Source organism: Danio rerio, chromosome 13 (assembly GCF_049306965.1).
Source record: "Danio rerio strain Tuebingen ecotype United States chromosome 13, GRCz12tu, whole genome shotgun sequence".
NCBI classification, from domain to species: Eukaryota; Metazoa; Chordata; class Actinopteri; order Cypriniformes; family Danionidae; genus Danio; species Danio rerio.
In genome coordinates this window covers 34967401-34987541 of record NC_133188.1, presented here as the reverse complement: position 1 = coordinate 34987541, position 20141 = coordinate 34967401, and the positions used below count along the sequence as shown (strand labels likewise).

Genomic DNA, 20141 nt, shown 5'->3' with positions numbered 1-20141 from the left:
TCAGATACTGATTTTTTATTATAGTTCAACCATTTAATAATATATAATATAAAGCTCGAATTATATATGTGTGATTTTGCCAGCGTGCAAGATCAACAATACAGCAAAGCTCAAATTCAAACGCCAACAGTGTAGCTATTTTTTACCTCCTCGTCCAGTTATTTTCTGAACTCTGTCTTTGTTTGGCTGAAGATTCATGCCAGTCAGAATGTCTTTACAGTGCACCATTTACATATTTACCAACAAGCCCCTCCACTCTCTTGCATAAGGCCAAATCAACAAGGATGATGTGCCAAATAATCTCTTTTTTTCTTTTCCTCTGCCTCGTTCTGTCTTCCAAATGGCAAACGGAAGCAGAAAAACATCCCACAGTGCAGCTGAAAGGCTTAAACTTAAAGCACTATTTGTTGCTGCATGGTCAAAGTAGCACCTGTTCAGCAAAGGGAAAAAAGTGGCAGAGAGAGGGAAGGAAAAAGTGAGTCTCTGCAATGTGTATGTATCAAAAAGTATTAGTGTTTGACAATAAAATCTATTCAAATGAGCTGTGCTTCTGGTTAGGGGAGCGTCCATTCAAAAGAACTGAAACATTTGGATCATTTTGGATAATAAGGTTGTGCTACAAATAATGCCACAGTCATATCAATCTGCAGGCCAAGACCGATACTCACTAAAGCTAAGCAGAGCTGAGCCTAGTCAGTACCTGCATGGGAGACCACATGGGAAAACTATAGGTGCTGTTAGAAGTGGCGTTAGTGAAGCCAGCAAGGGAGCGCTTAACCTGCGGTCTGTGTGAGTCCTAACGCCCCAGTAAAGTGAAGGGGACACTATACTGTCAGTGAGCGCCATCTTTTAGATGAGATGTTAAACTAAGGTCCTGACTCTCTGTGGTCATTAGAAATCCCATGGCACTTCTCGTAAAGAGTAGGGGTGTAACCCCTGTGTCCAGGTCAAATTCCCTTCATCTGCCCTTACCTATCATGGCCTCCCAGTCATCTACATCCACCAAATTGGCTTTATCTCTGTCTCTCCACTCCACCAATAGCTTGTGTGGTGAGCGGACTGGCGCTGTAGTCCTGACTGTCATTGCATCATCCAAGTGGATGCTGCACATTGATGGTGGCACTTCACAATCATGGGTGGTCTGGGATGTATGGCCTTGCAAAATAAATGCGCTATATAACGCATACACATAGTGAAAACAGAGTTAGAGGCAAGGTTTTTTAAATATATTTTTAAATATATATAATTAATATATTAAGTGGCCTTAACTACTCTTTACATGCATCAAAAATAAATACAACATACTGTGTTCATAATACAGAATACTTCTGTTATTCTTTGAGGTGGGATATGGGTAGGGTTAGGGACAGGCTTGGTGGTATGGGTAGGTTTAAGGGTAATTTAAGGTGCATAAGGGATGGTTAAAATTGTAATTGCAAATGTAATTGCAGGTATTTAATCAATCTTAGGTACAATGTAAGAACATGTATTTACACAGAAAGTACACATTGTACTTACAAATGATTCATTTCAGTGTAAGTACATAATCATTGAGACCCAAATGGGATTTCAGTTTAGTTTTAGTTAGCTTCATGATTGATTTGGGTAGTTTTTGTGAACAATTCTATTTAGATTTTATATGTTTTGCTTCAGTTTTAGTAGTTATACACTATTAACAGAACACTTCCAGAGTCTAAAGTTTAGTGTTGGCGCAGATTACATCAACTCTTCTGCAAACCTCTTAGAAAAAAATCAATAAAACAACTGTTTGAACAAAACACTGAATCCAAAATCCCAAATGCAACTAAAATTAGTTAGAATTATGAAGAATTCACACAAACTGCAAGTCCCATTTTTTATGTTTATATGTTTTAGTTTAGTTTAGTTTATTTGTTTACAGGGTCAATGCACATTAATAAACATTACTGTAAAATGTGCCAGAATTAGCCAAGAATGGCTATTTTTCATCCGTAGACCCTTTACAGAATGTTAAAAAGTCACACCTAAAATAGAAGCACAACATTAAACATTAAATACACTTTCATAAGAAATACAGTTAAAAAAGTAAAGAAAAGAAAAAAAAGAAAAGAAAAAAAGAACAGACTGATGGGAGCAGAGGACAAAAAGCCAAAGACAACAGTACAAATGTGTCAAGAATACAGTACTAATGCTGACAATGCTGATTTGTCAATAACCAATTTCTAACGTGAGACTGAAAAGAACGAAAAGTGCATGATCTTCTAATTGTTGGTGGGATGGAGTTCCATTCCCTAGCAGCTCTCACTGAAAATACAGATTGACTGAATTTTGCTAATTTGAATATGTAGTTAAATGTGCTTAGTTGTTTTAGTTGTTTTTTTGTTTTTTTTTTGACAGATGAAGAAAAGATGTTTCTTTTTTATCACAAATTTTGTCAAACAGCCACCAGTCAGATTTTCTGTCGTAAAATGTGTACATGGTGAGAATAGTTATAGTAACTGTTGTTCGTGTCGATCAGTTTTTCATTTATTGGAAATTGTTTGTTTGTTTTTTGACCAATAGTTTGTCTTAGTTTTCATTTGCTAAAATAAGTGAGAATTCCATTTGGCTTTGTGCTTAGTTTTCATCCATGAGCATAATTGTATGCCTGGCATTTAACTGTGATATTAGCATCACAAGCATATCTGTGGCCAAAGCACTTATGAGTTCACCGTGTTTTGTTCCTCACGTTATTTTCCATTTACCAACTATACTGTAGTACTCAATACAACAGTAATACTGCTGTGGAAACACTCCATGTTGATATTCATGGTCTGCTGAAAGAAATATGTTGATTCTAATGAGGAGATTAATGACACCTTACTGTAGCCAGTATTTTTAACACTTCACTGGTTGTTTACAGTGTAACAGAAGTTACTCATAACTCACGCAAAGCATCATGGGGTGTAGGAGAAAGGTTGATACGGGTTGATTTAATAACACAGGGTCTGCTCTTAAGGCACCAGACGTCACTCTGATCTCAAGCTGAGAGCTGATATTGGTGTCTGTGTGTGTTGGACATGAAATGCCACGATAGGGAAACTTCACACCTAAGGGTGTCAGTAACACACAACACTGACCTTTACCGAGTACCACATTCCCCTCTGAGAAAGAGAGTGAGAGAGAGAGAAGAGAACATGCTGCTGTAACCTGAAGCATCTCTTTCTACCTGATAGGACTCGTAGAGAGACTTTTGTTGATGTAATCCAATACAGTCGAGTGTATTTTATCAAAAAATATATAATGAGAGGATGCAGTTTTTTTTAAAAGCTTTATTAAGTTTTTTTGTAGCACCATACAGAGAACAATAATTTGCAGCCCGGTTTGTCATTTTTTTTTGGTTCCCCGACACATTTTCATTGTGGTCTGTCCTATCTCTAATGTGTTTCTGCTTTTGCATGAGTTGTTATCAAATGTTTTTAAAATTAATGATTTTTTTTGTGTTTTATTTGTGCTCTATCTGCACTGTTTGTCCATAATTATAAGTGCTATATGTTTCATTAGGATGCAACATTATTTCATCCATATTTTGACATTTTATTTTCACAAAAGTTATTTGAAACATTAAAACACACACTTCACTTGCATGTAATATGCCTTTTATGTATACCAAATAACTATTGTACATTTCATTTGATGCGGACATCTAAATAGGACATCTTGCCTTTGCATGTTGCTTTTTAAACATTTTAAAAAGTAAAGCATGTTTTCTTACATGTCCTAAACCTTATGGGAATATGTCTTTAATGATCAACTACATTTGTAAATTTAAACAGACAGTTAAAGTCAGAATTATTAGCTCCCCTAAATTATTAGCCCCCATTTATTTTTTTCCCTAATTTCTGTTTAACTGAGAGAAGATTTTGTCAACAAATTTCTAAACATAATAGTTTTAATAACTCTTTTCTAATAATTGATTTATTTTATCTTTGCCATGATGACAATAAATAATATTTTACTAGATATTTTTCAAGACACTTCTATACACTGTAGCTTAAAGTGACATTTAAAGGCTTAATTAGGTTGATTAAGTTAACTAGGCAGGTTAGGGAAATTTGGCCGGTTATTGTATAAGGATGGTTTGTTCTGTAGACTATCGAAAAAATTTATAGCTTAAAGGGGTTAATAATTTTCACCTTAAAATGTTTTAAAACAATTAAAAACTGCCTTTATTCTTGCTGAAATAAAACAAATAAGACTTTCTTTAGTAGAAAGAATATTATCAGACATGCTGTGAACATTTCATTGCTCTGTTAAACATAATTTTGGAAATATTTAAGAAAGAAACAAAAACTCAAAGGGGGGCTAATAATTCTGACATTAACTGTACATTTACAGAAATCATCTGCAAATGTTTACAGAAGTTACCAATAATACTGGTAAATCAACAGTTTTACTTTTGTTATAAGTACTATATTGTTAAAGTAAAATTAAAGTCATTTTTGTTTGTGACGGAATTATTTCATTGTTTATACAGTACTGTACTGTTTAAAATACTTTCATAATGCAGTAAAATTACAAACAATAACTGTATTTAAAATTGTATTTAAGACTGGTATTATATGTATTGTTTGCAGGGATGGGCAGTATTTATTTATCATGTATTTCATGTAGTGCTCAGCATATACAAGTACACCCCTCACAAATCTCTCTTTTAAATTCCTATTTTTAATAGGAAGCTCTACAATATTATATTTGTGCACATACATTAGATTAGTCATTAATGAAGCCAAATCTGGAGCTTATCTAACAAAATAACTTACGATAACGGTCCAAAAACCAGCATACAAAAAATTAAATGTTAAGGAAAAATATTAAATAAAAATTTTAAAAAGAAAAAAAATCAAAAGAAGCAAAAAAAAATTTAGTTGAAATTTTGTAGGTTGTAATTTTTTTTGCAATATTTAGCTTGTATTTAAATATACAATTAAAAATATAATTAAATATGTTTGTCGACTAAAATATTATTTATATATATATATATATATATATATATATATATATATATATATATATATATATATATATATATATATATATATATGTTTAATAAATATATATATATATATATGTTTAATAAATCTGTTTTGTTTAAATGCAACAAAATAATGCAAATGTTAAATGCAACAAAATACATTTTGTAATTTGTATTTGATAGGGTTGATGAAAATGGCTTAATATTTTGTATCAAATTACTTTAGTGTGTTGTACTTTTGTAATTTTAAAATCCTGTAAAATACTTTGCGAGAAGTCTACAGTACATGATGACTTGATCTTAAAAACGATTAAGCACCTCTGATTGGTGTTTTCTCCATTGTTTACCTAAACTTGGGATCAGAATAGAAACTTGATTTATTTTTAAAAAGGTGGTCAATGATGGATGGAAATTAAGCTAAAAGATAGAAACAGACGAAGGATGAGGGTAGATTCAGGAGCAAGTCAACAACTACTTAAAATAGCTACCGAGCAAGACCAGAAGAATAAAATGGCTAAAGGTGTACAATTCAGCATCTTTGCTTAAGGAGATGGAATAAAATATCAGTATAGCCTTCAGAACATCATCAGTCTCAGTGCCGCAGGTGGAAAAGCAGAGGAATTTTAGAAATAAAACACACCTAAAGATGGTGTACTGATGTTTTTTAAGAGGGTAAACCAATAATCTTCCATTTAAAGAACTGAAAGAATATTGGGAGAATGAGTATATTGTAAAAATTATAGAAGGACTGTAATTTGTAACTTAAAGTGAAACACAAGTTGGATTAAAAAGTCCAACTCACTAACCATTAGGACACAACTTCCCCCTATAGGTGAATGAAGTGGCAGTTGTTGCTGCTGTCAAACATTGTGTCAATTTAATGGTGGAGGGGTTGATCCAATAGGTCTATAGATGGAAGATTTGCAAAGAAATTTCATTCTCCATTTTAAAAGTATTTTGCAGTATTTGTAAAACACAAACATACAGTATTTTATTGTGCTTCATGTGTGGCTGCTGTATTTTGTTTTTTTTTTTGATACCCTTAAAATTGATGTTTTTGTTATTTTATTTAAAAAAACATTTCAATGTATTTTTGCCCATCCCTAATTGTATGATTAATGAATTCTTTATTGAATTGATTTATACAGTATTTTTCCTGTTGTCTAAAAGTACACTGTAAGTTATGTAAAATAACATTAATATTTATATTATTATGTTAAGGTTTATAACCATATTAACATATTTTTGTCTTGAAATTTGAAAGTAAATCTTATAAGTTTAACTTTGACATTTAATTTTAAATTTAAACTTTAATCTGGATACCAATTTTGGATACTTTCAAACTTTAAACTACTATCCCTACATTAAACTGCATTTGCAGCTCTGCTCTCCATGGAACAGTGTGAACAAGTGTAACACTTTCAGTTCAGAAAGGAACAAAAAACCCAGAATCAACATGAGGTGCTGTGCACTGCTCTGAAAGAGTTATAGAAGCACACAGCTGGACCCGTCTCAGGCCGATCTGCCTCTCTGTGGAGAAAGCGAATCCTCTGAGGTAATCAGTACATCAGCAGCAGTCAAAGGCTCTCTGTGGACTGCTCTCTTCCCTGATAGAAACTGCACTGTGGTTCACTCTCATTACAACAACAGAGAGCAGACAAAAAAACACCAACCGGCTGCTATCAAACACTGTTCTAAAGCTGGTTCCCTTGTATGATAAATGCAGTTATAGGGCTGTTCCACATTTCATAGTGAAAGCATGTCATTATAAAGAAGATTTCCTTTTGTTTTGATGACACATCATACATCAAATAATGCCTTTAGAGTTTATAGCTAAAATATTTACTACTATATAATTCACTAGTAGACGAAGACCCAGTCACCTTTGGTGGAGAATAATAGATACACTATTGGTCAAATGTTTGTTAGTTTGTTTTTTAGAAAAGTATTAATTGTTTTATTCAGCAAAGATGTATTCAACTGATTAAAAATGAAATAAATAAATAAAAAAAAAAAAAAAAAAAATAATGATAATAATAATAATAATAATTCTAAATAAACACTTGAACATTGAAAAGTGCTGGAACAAGTCTTAGCAGCTTCCACTGAAATTTTAAGCACCCTTTCAACAGTTTTAATAACAGATGATATTTGAGCACCAGATCATCATAATATAATAAAACAACAACAACAATAAATACGTTACTTGAGCACCAAATCATCCTACAAGAATGATTTTTGGAGAGTCATGTGATACTGAAGCCTGGTGTAACTACGCTGACAATTCAGCTTTATTGGCACAGGAATAAACGCTATTTTAATAATAATATTAATGATAATAATAATGATAAACATAATAATAATAATGATAAAAATAAGAATAAATGTTACTTGAGCCCCAAATCAACATAATAAAATAGTACAACAATAAATTTTACTTGAGCACCAGATCGTTAAAATAAAATGATTTCTGAAGGATCATGTGAAATTGAAGACAAATTAAAAGAGTAATAGTTTTTTTTGAAGGGGACCTATATGCCCCTTTTAGCAAAATGTAAGAGTGTGTATGTGAGGTTTTACCACACAAATAGTTTTTTTATAATTGTTTGTAACTGCCTCTTTTAGGCTTTGATGGTGTTTTTGATGTCTGTCGCTTTAAAATCAAATGAGATTGTCTCCTCAGCCCTCTTTTCAAAAGGGAGCGGGGCTATAAACGCTTCTGTGTCAGCATATTAGAGGATGGCTGCTTCTCATTCAGGGTTGTTTATGCTAATGAGGGTGAGATTTTCACTAGTGGGCGGGATTTTTCCCCCTCTGATGTGCCAAGGGGGAGAACATCAATTAAAGTGCTTTTGAAGACTTTTTTTTTTATATAAAAATTGAATGAATGGATTGTTACCATTAGAGGCCGGCTGTTTTCACACACTGTTGCCACACAAAACTGTTTAAAAAGCCTTATAAAAGTTATTTTTGCACAATAGATCCCCTTAATATAGAAATTAGTCTTTAAATATGAACATCTTTAAGTAATATTTGATCAAATATATACAGCCTTGCTGAAAACAAGAGACTTCGTTCAATAACATTTCAATTTTTACCAATCCCAAACATTTGAACAATATTGTACGTATTATTTGTATGCCTTACTAAAAAGATGGTCAGTTTATCGTAATATATTGGTCAGATGAACTACACAGAGAGACTGACTGGGTAAAACCATAAAGCAAAAGAAAAACAATGAGATGCCAGAAGCAACTAGAATGTGCAAATGCTAAACAATACAACACTCACTGGAGATCCTCTAACATTATCATCCCTAAAAAGCCGAAATCTAAAAGGCATAAACAGACAAACTAAACCTGCCACGAGAAAAGGAGAAAGGGGGGCGAATAACAGACTTGTGCAGTGTTTAGCTGAAACCTCTGAAGAAAAGGATGTCTGGATCCTGGAGGAGAAGAATAGAGAGAATTGACTACACAGAAAGAAAGAGATGCGCACAGAATGTTTAAAAGTGTGCTAAGAGTTAAACCATACAAGACCTTGTCAAAGCAAACACACACAGAATCCTATAGAAGAAACAGTGCCGATAGGTTCTGCTGAATATGTTAGCAAACATGCACAAGAGCTTTTAATTAAGAGCTAAATGAAAATAGCTCATTTGGCAACACTGCATCACACAGAAGTGCTCTCATTGGCAGATAGACACACAAACAACCGCATGCTGTTGCAGAAGAGTGATAACTGTTGAAAGAAGTATGGGAGAATATGAGAGAGCAGACACAAAAGTGTAATAGCGCAGTCAATATCATCTGTCTGCTGTCGTCTGGCTGAGCGGCTTTATGACTGTGAATGACTCTTTATAAAACACATGCGTGTCTATAATATTGGCAGCCTGGGTAAATATGAGCAAAAAAGTCTGGATTTTTTTTTTTTTACCTTTTGATCTTTTGCTAAATTGTGAACAAACCAGCCCGATCTCATGAGCAAAAGTAAAAAAAATTAGTATTTTCTGAAGTGGCTAGTTCGTATTGAAACGTGATTTTTAAAAGGAGACATGTCCTTAAACCTAAACCTTATTGGGGAATGAGCAAACCATTCCAAAATGTACACTGTAAAACCCAAAGAGTTAAGGTAACTCAATCTATTTGAGAAAACCAATTGCAACAAGCTATTTAAGTTCAAAAACTATAACTAGGCTATAACTAAAATCCTAATGAGTACTGTGAACTCAATCTATTTGAGTAAATGAAGCAATTTGATTACAGTAAACGCTTGAGGTAAAAATTTAATCTATAGTACTGTGAACTGACTCCATTTAGGTTGAAGTAATAAGGTATTTAGTTAACTCATGACCTTCAACACTGAGTTCAAAACTATTCTCAAATGAGTAGAATTAACTTCAGTAGATTCTGAGTTAACTACACTCATTTCATTTAAAAAGTTGATTGTTTTACAGTGTATAAATACAAATTCATATGAACTAACAATTTAAAGTTGTCTTGAAATCAAAATATACTTTTCATATTGTAATTTGTATATAGTTCTTGTTATAAACAAAGTACCTGTGCACTTTATTAATTTGAAAAAATCATTTTCCCACATAAACTTTAATTAAATACCATAACCTCCCTCCTTCTTTCTTCACTTCCTGGTCACATGGAATTGATGAGGGCGGGGATAGTGTATCGTTTCTGCTCTGAATTTGTCCATTCGTCAATCTTCCTCAAATTTGCTAACAACGCCCGTTTTTCAACAATCCAATTGGTTCTCAAAGCAGTTGAGTCAACTCATAAAAGCTCTGTGTGTGTACATGCTCTTTAATTAAAAAATGCTAAAAAATTGTAAAATAAATAAAATTTTATTATAACCCCCAACCCCCCCCCCCCCCCCCCCCAAGATTTATTATTAATATTTTTTTTTTTTTTAAATCAAAATACCATCTTTTATTCCACAGAAACAGGTTTTAAGTGTCTTGAGTAAATGAATGATGACAGAATTTTCTTTGTTTGGGTGAACTAGGTAAATCTCTTAAGTAATTTAGTGTGTCAGATAATAATTTAATTTTTGCAAATGCAATTGAACACCTGAGCAACATTCATTGTTACTCAAAGTCACCGCTATATGGCAAAGTGTGCACCTGCATATAAAAACCCTTAAGAAATTATATTATTATTATATCTTGATTTTTCTGTATGACATTCAGATTGCTGTTATTTTAACAGTGATCTGTTCTAAACGAACTAACTTTAGTTTTGACAGTGGCATCACTCAAATCTTCTTCATTCTGTCCAACACACACTGCCCCCAACTGGTGACTAAAACACAGACAGTTCAAGGACTGAAACGTTTAACCTTTAATCTCTAAATGATCAGAGAATTGGCATAAAAGATCACCCAGATACATCAGGAACACCATATGTGATAAGAATTTTGCAATTAAAAGTTTGGCTGAAAAGTAAAACTCTGCATACCATCTACACACGCCTGTTTCTTTGTCTCATAAAGATAAAATGATAATCTATAGGACATCTCTCAGGTATCTAAAATCCTTTTACTGTTACTCTGCATTTTAATTGACCACTTCTGTAATGTCCAAAAATATGTTGCACAAAAGATGTACATTTGCTTTTCTATTCAATGCCAAAATGAAACATCAATAATCACTTTACAAATTCATCACCATATGAAAGGTAAATGAAAGAAAATCTGTTAGAGCAGCAATTCAGCTCTAAAATTAAAGTGTTTAATTACTTCTCAAGGACACTGTAGTCAGACTATAACAAATCACTCATAAAATGTTGCTGGTTCTCAAGTATTGAGGTCAAATCTCTAAATGACTCATATTTAGGATTTCTGCTACTTCGTAATAACACCAGACAGTATAATATGAATATGAATGCATAAAAGCACTTTTTACCAACATGTAAATCTCTTACATCAACTATGATGCCAATTATGTTTTTTTAATTGTTTATTAGACCATCCCATAAGAAGCCACACCCCCACTAAAACAAAGACACAAAAGATTTTTTTTAAATATATTTTATTAAACTTAGAGGTCTGAAAGATCTAGTAATAAAGGTCTGAAGTAACCTTAGCTCTTTTTGCAGGTCTTTGAGTTATATTAGTGGGGATATTTGCAAGATCTTTAGGGCATGAGTATCTACATTGAGTTTGGAGAGTTTCAGAAACGCATCTATCTGAATTCAATTCCATTTACTGAAAAGCAATAAAAAGACTTGGTAAAGAGAACTTTCAAGGGCTGACTATGTGTCCACAAAGAGGAGTAACAGATACAGCGAAAAAAGTACTGACACAAAGTACTGAACACGTCATCATTTTTCCAGGGAATAATAATTCTAAAGGAGCTGTTGACATACTTAAACCAGATTTTGATTAAAACCCAAATAATAAATAAACTACAAAAAAATTCTGAAACATTAGTTACGTGTAATAAGAATGGAATGACACATGGAAAGTGTTAAATACTTGATAGAAAAGGATTTTTTAATGATGCCTGCTTAAAGTGCCTCTCATACGGAGAATGATGTCACATGAATTACTCAGGTGATTTTTTCACAGACTTCAACTTGTAAAACTCTTGATGGTTCTTCGGGTCTCAACAGCCAAAATCTGATCTTTAATTTATATTTTATGTTGGATTTAAGTCAGGTGATTGGCTGGGCCATTCTACAGCTTGATTTTCTTTCTCTGAAAGCATTTGACTTTCCTTGGCTGTGTTTTGGATCTTGCTGAAATGTCCACCCTGGGTTCATCTTCATCACCCTGAATGTGAATATTGGACTGAAGCAGCTAATATTAATTTACAATGACGAAGGGAAGAGGGTTGCAGAAGAACGACTGAGAGATTTCACCTCCCTTTCGTGACATTGCATTTTATTATACATAACCTAATTTGTAAACTAATTAATATTGTTTTCTTTGCATATATGGATACATTTGGTTGTTAAAAACATCTGGTAAAAAATTTCAAGTCAGTGGCACCTTTAGAATGTGTATCTTTGAAATATGAAATATGTTTTTTTGTAAAAAATAATGTCAAGTAAATCTAACATTGTGAGAAATGATTTATAAAAATCTGTATCTGACACTCAATGATTTAAGGTAACCAAAGGGTTTGAAATTAAGTTTAAATCAACAATATTGCCAAACATTCAATAATCTTTACAGTGGAAATAATTATTTGTTTCTTGATAATGAATCATTTCTGTAATGGTTGATTTTGCTTTTATATATTTATTGTTAACTTTACAGTTGTAAAGGGATGTGCTTTATTTATTTATGACTTTAAAAAAGTCATAAGTCAAAAGAAAGTTTACACAACAATCTCAGTATTAAAATACTAATAAAAAAGTGTTATACCCATTTCTGTCATTGATCATGAGCTGTAATTTCATATATTTAATCATCAATCTGATATAAAACAAGCCTTTTGTGAAAGAAAAAGAAACTACACAGATGATCTCAAATAAAATAGGTTTATTTCCAGTCTGAAAAGATTAAAACAACAACAAAAAAAAAATGGACAGTGGAACAGTTAGAGGATGACCAGTGGGTCACAGTGGGTTACAGGGAGGAGAGATTATCCTTGATTACTCACTTCATTTTGTGTACATATTTATAAATGAATACAAATATACATATCAATTATTTAACAAAAATAGCTTAGCTTATGAGGACAGCAGATGACTGAAATCAGCAAAAATAATAATCATAATCCTGTTGGGGTGTAGGAGGTGGGATTTCACCAGAGTAAAATACCATATGCGTGCATGTGTGAGGCTGAACCACTAGATTTACACACCGTGCTAGAAAATTAGTTCCCTTTAGCACACAAAAAAACAAACAAACTGCGGTGTGTTTTGTACAGGCTCTGTAGTATCGGAGTAAAGCCCGAGGGGTTTGGGGGGTTGGGTTTTGCAGGAGGCATTAAGGCTGCATTAATCACTTGGTTTTTACATTAAAAGGCAGGTCTGGATAAATCAGCTGAAATGAACTACCAACACTACAAAGCTAGCGACCACGAAAATAGGATTTCAGAGCATAAACCCAAAATACGGGGCATCAAATGGCTTGTGACGCATATTTAGTCAAAAAAAAAAAAATCTAACAAATGCAATGGTTCATGCGTCACTGAAATTCCTTGCGAAATAAACTTGTCAGTTTGGGTGACAAGAAACAACATAGTAAAAACACATTCATAAACATCTCTATCAGCTAGAAGTGGGTTTGAATGTTTCACTTTAAGCCATTACATAACGTTTCCTCACTTAAACCCTTGCTTTTGACCACCATTAAGTTAATTTTGATTTCCCTCTCCATTTAAAAATCAATGAGCAATCTAACAGATCTAAAAATTGCATTCAACAAAATGCAGTCACATAATTCGTCAACGTTCTTTTCAAATACAAACAAATGGAGGGTTATAAGCAAACCACCAGCATCCTATTAAAAGTCATCGTTCCTCATGTCTACATTCCTAAAGTGATTCCACACAGCGTTGCGGACAGAAAAAAGCTTTTTAAAAAGACACATGAAGCATTTCCTGGCCTCTAAGGCCAACCTAAAACGTCCTGTTAATTTTAGATTCATTTTGTAAATCCTCCTATTACACAATATTTCAGCTTCCACCGGGGAAAATGCACAGCTCACCATTCCACACACAAACACAACAATCTCTAAGCCCGTGTTATAACACAAGCCGTAAGCATAGAGAAGACAGGAAGATTTTCTTTTACGTTTACATTAGATATACACTGTTAGATTGTCATTTTGTTACAATATTAGTTTTAAACTTTACCGAATCACCCTGTGAGTAAGACTTATTTTACCTATCCTTTTTTAAAAATGCAAATATACAGGATTAGATAAAAAAAAATGCTAAATTGTATTGATCAGACGCAAAAGGAATTTCTTTTTATATTATCTATTCCGTACATAAAATTCAGTCTGGGGGAGTAAGGACGCAAGGTGTGATTTACCATGTCACATTTCTAAGGACAAATGAACAAGTGACAATCTCTCTGAAAAATACGATTATTAATTCATCGGGAACTATGTTACATACAGCATTTGGGGGAAGGGGGTGAAAAGGTGCAGGAGAATATAAACGAAGAGCATTCAAATGAATGAATAAATGATTCAATCACACACACTTTAGCAGCAACCGGTACTGTTGCGCTCCCTATTGGTCAAAGGAACACATGCAGGATTCGGCTTCTATCAGACCAGCTCACTGCATCACACTGGATTTGTTCTTTGAAGAAAAAAAAAATAAAAATCACCACATCCAAAAAAAACAATAATCCAATAAGGATAATCAGTTACCATACAAGTCAATGCAAGATGAAGCAAATGGTTTAAGCAGAAGAAGAAAAAAGTTTGTGAAGTGTTGATTTGAGAATGCATTCATTCACCAGTCAGTCTCTCAGCAGTGCAGATGGGTGAGCGAGCGCTATAGCTAAAGCCTTATATATTTGTGTCAAAAGCCTAAATATCCCCTTTAAAACCCACACTGTTTTAAGTACAATAAACATGCATCTTGCACATCCATTCATACAATAATCACAGACAAACATACATACATACACACACTTAAGAGGGCCTCAGCTGAGTGCTTCTTAATTCCTTTTTTTTCCAGCAAGCACAAGAGATCCTTTAAGATCCTCCCAGGCCAATACAACTAAAAATCAAGAGCTGCAGTAGTGCAGAACACTGTAGAGTCCTAGTGTTGATGATGATGATAATAAAAGAGAAAATCAGGGTTATCTCAAAACACAAACACACACACACACACACATACATACATACATACATACACATACATGCATACATACATACATACATATAAACTTAAAATAATTTGGTGTTTCAAACATACAGGTACAGCGGAAAAAAATTAAGAGACCACTTGAAATGTTTCTTTGGATGTACAGCCATGTTTTCAAGGAAACATTAATGCCTGTAAAGGTCTAAAAACATTTCTTCCAAACTCATCATTCATTCATTCATTTTAATTTCGGCTTAGTCCCTATATTAATCCAGGGTCGCCACAGCGGAATGAACCGCCAACTTATCCAGCATATGTTTTACGCAGCGGACGCCCTTCCAGCTGCAACCCATCTCTGGGAAACATCCATACACACTCATACAGACAATTTAGCCTACCCAATTCACCTGTACCGCATGTCTTTGGACTGTGGGGGAAACCGGAGCATCCGGAGGAAACCCATGCAAACGCAGGGAGAACATGCAAACTCCACACAGAAATGCCAACTGACCCAGCTGAGGCTCAAACCAGCGACCTTCTTGCTGTGAGGCGACAGCACTACCTACTACGCCACTGCGTCACCCTTCCTCCAAACTTTAAATGAATATTCTGTCAATTAAGAGCATTCTTTGGCAGAAAATGACAGATGATCAAAATACCTAATGTTTAATCAGTTGTGTTCGGTTATTCGCCTGAATTATTGGTATTTTGTGGTCGAAAAAAATATAAGCATGTGTGAAAACATGGCATTGTTTTTTATATTATTATTATTCTGACTAATTGTCATTTAATACAGTACATGACAACATTTTTATTTTTAATTTAGGAAAAATGTATTATTTTTTTGCAGAATATTTTTTTTCCATATTGTAAATACGCCCACACTCGAGTCCAAAATGATTCATATGCCAGGGGTATGATTTATTTTCGGGCTTGGCTGCATTTATGTGTATATGTACATTTGTGTATGTATGTATGTATGTATGTATGTATATATAGTAGTCAACATCTGAAGTGGATCAAAACCTTTTATCAAAATGGTCCCAAAACTAATCAACAACACATTCTTGCCTTTTTGAAAAACCTTGAGCCAATTCAATTGTTGACTACTGTACATTGTGTATACAGACATACATATACACTACTGGTCAAAGATCAGGGTTTTTTTTTTTATTACTCTGTTCATCAAGGTGGCATTTGTTATATGTAAAAAAAAAATTGTTAAATACTTTTTAAATACTTATTAGTTTTTGTATGTATTTTCAAATGACATTATTACAAGTCATTATTACTTTTAATATTACAGTGATTTCTGAAGAATCATGTTACTCTGATGACCGGAGTAATGAAGCTGTTTAAAGTTTATCTTTAAAATCACTGGAATAAATTATTAAATTAAATTATAAACTACTTTTGAACAGTTATTTTATAGTGGAATAACATTTCACAATTTGTACTGTATAAAATAAATGCAGCCTTGGTCAGCAAGATAAGCTTATTTAAAAACCTTTAAAAATCCTACTGACCCCAAACTTTTGACCGGTAGTGCATATATATATATATATATATATATATATATATATATATATATATATATACACACACACACAGTCAATTTACATATGAATTGTAAATCCAATGAAACTAAGAATTTTCACATGATCTCAATTTTTTCTATAGCTGTACACACAAACACACACAACCATTCATTTCTTATCTCTAGTTCTCTCACCCACACAAACATGCACACAATTTCAGCTTAGTTTCAGTAAGTTAAAGCGGTTTCCTCAACAAAAAAGTGACAAAACAAAAAGACCCACCCCACCAGAAAAAAAGCAGTAGTACTGAATGAACATGATTACTGTCATCTGTGCTGTGAGATTTACAAAAAAGCTTACTTTACTGTGCTGTGAGCCCATATCATTTACCCGTTTCACTTAACAAGTAACAATACAAAAAGTTATATTTTGATAAAAAAAAACAAAAAAGAAAAGAAAGGTAAGAAAATGGGGAGGCAGATGAGAGGAAGATGTGTTGGGCTTCAGCGTTTGGAGAGGAAACGAAAAGCAGGCAGGGCATCATTTTTCTTTTTCTTTTTTTTAAACTTAAAACTCAAGCTGCATTTGATACAGGCTTTTCTTTGTACAAGACAATTGCACTTCACAGAAATAAAAGCTGAAATATACAAACACACAAGGAAATGTGAATCAAATTAATTACACCAACAAAAATAAATGTAATGAATTAAAAAAAAATAATGTGTTGGATTTTTTTGTTTGTTTTCGTTTTGTTTTTTTAAGATGGTTGTGTTAAGGATAAAAGGTTTCAGGAAGAGAGTGATGACAAGAGTATGCAGAAAATTTCCAGAAGGTACCATTGCCTTGCATTGAGAGGGAACATTATGTGAACAAAGAGGGAGCCCTCGTTCCCTTCCTCCTCCTCTTCCTCCTCCTCTTTTTTCCAAACAGTCCAGAGCAGCGGAGCCGGGCTGCAGTAGGGGTTCTTGTGCAGGTCCTGTAGTAGTTGAGGGTTTTTGTGCAGGGTTCTGGTGCCGGGTCCTGGAGGAAAGGTTGTTGTGCAGGGTTCTGGAGGGTTGTAAACTCTGTGCAGTGTTTAAAGGTGCAGGGCTACCACATGTCATCCGTGGATGCAGAGTCCTTGAATGGAGAGAGGAGGAGAGCAGCTTGTGAGATGCCACCAAGCTCCAACTGTTAGCCACTCAGGAAAACACATATGTATGCGTGTGTGTCACAGTATGAAACACAGATGAAACAGACAAATCACCAATGATTTTAGGCAATGCTGATGAAAATGATGGAAGAATCCAAATCTTGGGTTTAAACGGCCAAACTGATATGCTGATTGCAACTGACAGAAATTACGGCACTTGATGTTGTTTGTGTGCCAACAGGCTACTTTGGAATTTTAGAAGGTGGGGGTGTCTGAATAAGGTGTATGTCTGAATATTACCATTCAAATATGTTATCAGTAGGGCCAGACAGAATTTGTGGACATTTTTTACTATTTCAGCAAAAATTAAAAAATTAATTTTAAAAATGTAAAAAACATTTGCGGATTGATGTAACATGATTTTTGAATTATTTTAACTAAAGAATATAAAATAAAAATAATACCTTTTAACTGTTAATGTTTACAATGCAAATCCAATACACTTAGATACACTAAATAAATACACTTATCTATTTAAAGCAAGTCTCTAACATAACACATCTAAAAGACAGAAAATATTACTTTACAAACTGTATCGTAAATAAATCATATGAACATTTTCATATTAGTCAACAACATTACTGAAATTAATAAAAAATCTGAAAAAAATAAAAATTTACACAAGTAAAAAAAAAACTATGGGCTAAAAATCTGGGGAAATCTGTGGATTTCTACAAGTGCAGACTATGCGTGGACCTAGCTATCAGTATTTATTAAGAAAAAATAATTTTATTTTGAACAATTACAACTTAACTTTAATTAACCTTCAAAATGCATTCTAGTCATGGCAGTGTAGTGTATTATTTCAGCATCGTTACTCTAGTAGTCAGTATCACTTGACCCTTCAGAAATCAGTCTAGATCAGGGGTGCCCAAACTCAGTCCAGGAGGGATGGTGTCCTGCAAAAGTTTAGTTCCAAGTTCCTTTAACACACCAGCCTAGAAGTTTCCAGTATACCTAGGAAGATCTTCATTAGCTGGTTCAGGTGTTTTTAAATGGGCTTGGAGCTAAAATATGCAGGTCACCAGCCCTTCAGGACCGACAACCCTGGAGGCTACCCTGGTCTAGACTGTGCTCAGGAACATTTTTGATTATTATTAATATTACAAACAGTTATTCTTATGAAACCATGACACAGGACAGGTGTTTGGGACTTACATGAACAAATTCAAAAGGTGGCATTGGCTGATAGACAGATTGATTGAACAAAAGTTTAAGCCAGCTTTGCTGAATAAAAGCACACATTTCATAAATGAAAATCTTACTGGTGACAAACTTTTGAATGGTAGGGTATATGCTGGTAAATAGAGAAGTTTATTACAATTACTTGAACAGACAGAAGATTGAGAGAAAAGCATTAAGACTAAATATTGACAATAGGATGAAATATTCATTAGCTCCAAACATTATTTATTAATTATAATATTTCCAGAAAGAAAAAAAAAATGTAAATAAAATTTAATTGTGGCTCTATTGATAGTTTTCCAAATTTAGATGTGCTAAAGTCTTGGACAAATGACTTCATTTTCCTAATTAAAATCAGTATTTGGAAAACAAGCATTAGAGTCACAGCAATCTCTCTGGGATTGATGGGTAGCTGTTAAAGTGTACCCAACCCCAGCAATCTAAGGCTGCACTTAAAAGCAAAACACCGCCCATAAAGACAAACATACAACCAACAGATAAACACTTTAGCATAATAACATAAAAACCAACCCACCAGAGTTCACACTTAACAGGCTGAACTGGCCCTTATAAATGCGAAAATAACATGAATGTGATTTAAATAAAATATTGAAGGAGTGAAACATGGCAAAACTGAAAGGAATATTTCTATTGTTATTTTAAGAAGGCCTGAACTGGTTTTTGAAACGGTTGTGACACTGACTGGAAGAGCAGCCTGAGGTGTGGCAGGTCAAGGCTGGTAGTCATGAAAAACATCACAATCAAGAGCTGAGTGCTGTAGTAAAGAGCACCAGAGGTACCGGATTTTCAGTCAGTTCTTACACACTATCAGTCAAGTCTATATGAAAAAAAAAACACATTTCAGGATTACTAACTGAACAATGTTAGGATTTATTAAATACAGATTGTGCCTCTAGGGATGCCAAACGTATTATTTAAAAATAAAAAATAAAGTAAAATACCGGTTAACACCAATCTTTTTAGTGTGCTCACTTTTAGAAATGGATGCTTTAAAATGCCAGATCTATAAAAGAGTGATGCAGTAAATTACAATTATGTGTACGCCTATAAATATTCTAAAGCATTTCTTGGTCAAAATGCATTTCTAGTTTTATTTGTTTTATTGCTTAAATTTGTTTTTTAGATTGACTAATTACATTAAAAAGCTGTGAAGACTACATGAATTAGCTTTCATTGTATTAATATTTATATTGCATAATATTTGTTTTGTTACAGGTGCAATGTTGAAACTGACAGTATTGTGGAGCTATACAATTTCACAGATGTTAAGTGTATTCAGTTTGTTAACGTGGTTACTCTAAACATTACATCATAATTTATTGACCTTTTTGTCAGAACTGTGCTGAATTCAAGAGACATAATCCATTAAAACTATTATTGTAATACTCTATATTAGTGCTGCACAATATATCGTTTCAGCAT

At 33.4% G+C, this 20141-nt stretch overlaps 1 protein-coding gene across 4 annotated transcripts in view; it reads right to left on the bottom strand.

Annotated features, from left to right (window-relative positions):
- The window catches only part of ppm1aa (protein phosphatase, Mg2+/Mn2+ dependent, 1Aa), a 34394-nt gene continuing 14253 nt past the window's right edge, over positions 1-20141 (bottom strand). The window contains 1 exon segment of one of the 4 annotated variants that reach the window (NM_131429.1): positions 1-430. In NM_131429.1, coding sequence (NP_571504.1) covers positions 419-430 — 12 coding nt within the window. In that variant the 3' untranslated portion in view covers positions 1-418. 4 annotated transcript variants of the gene reach the window in all.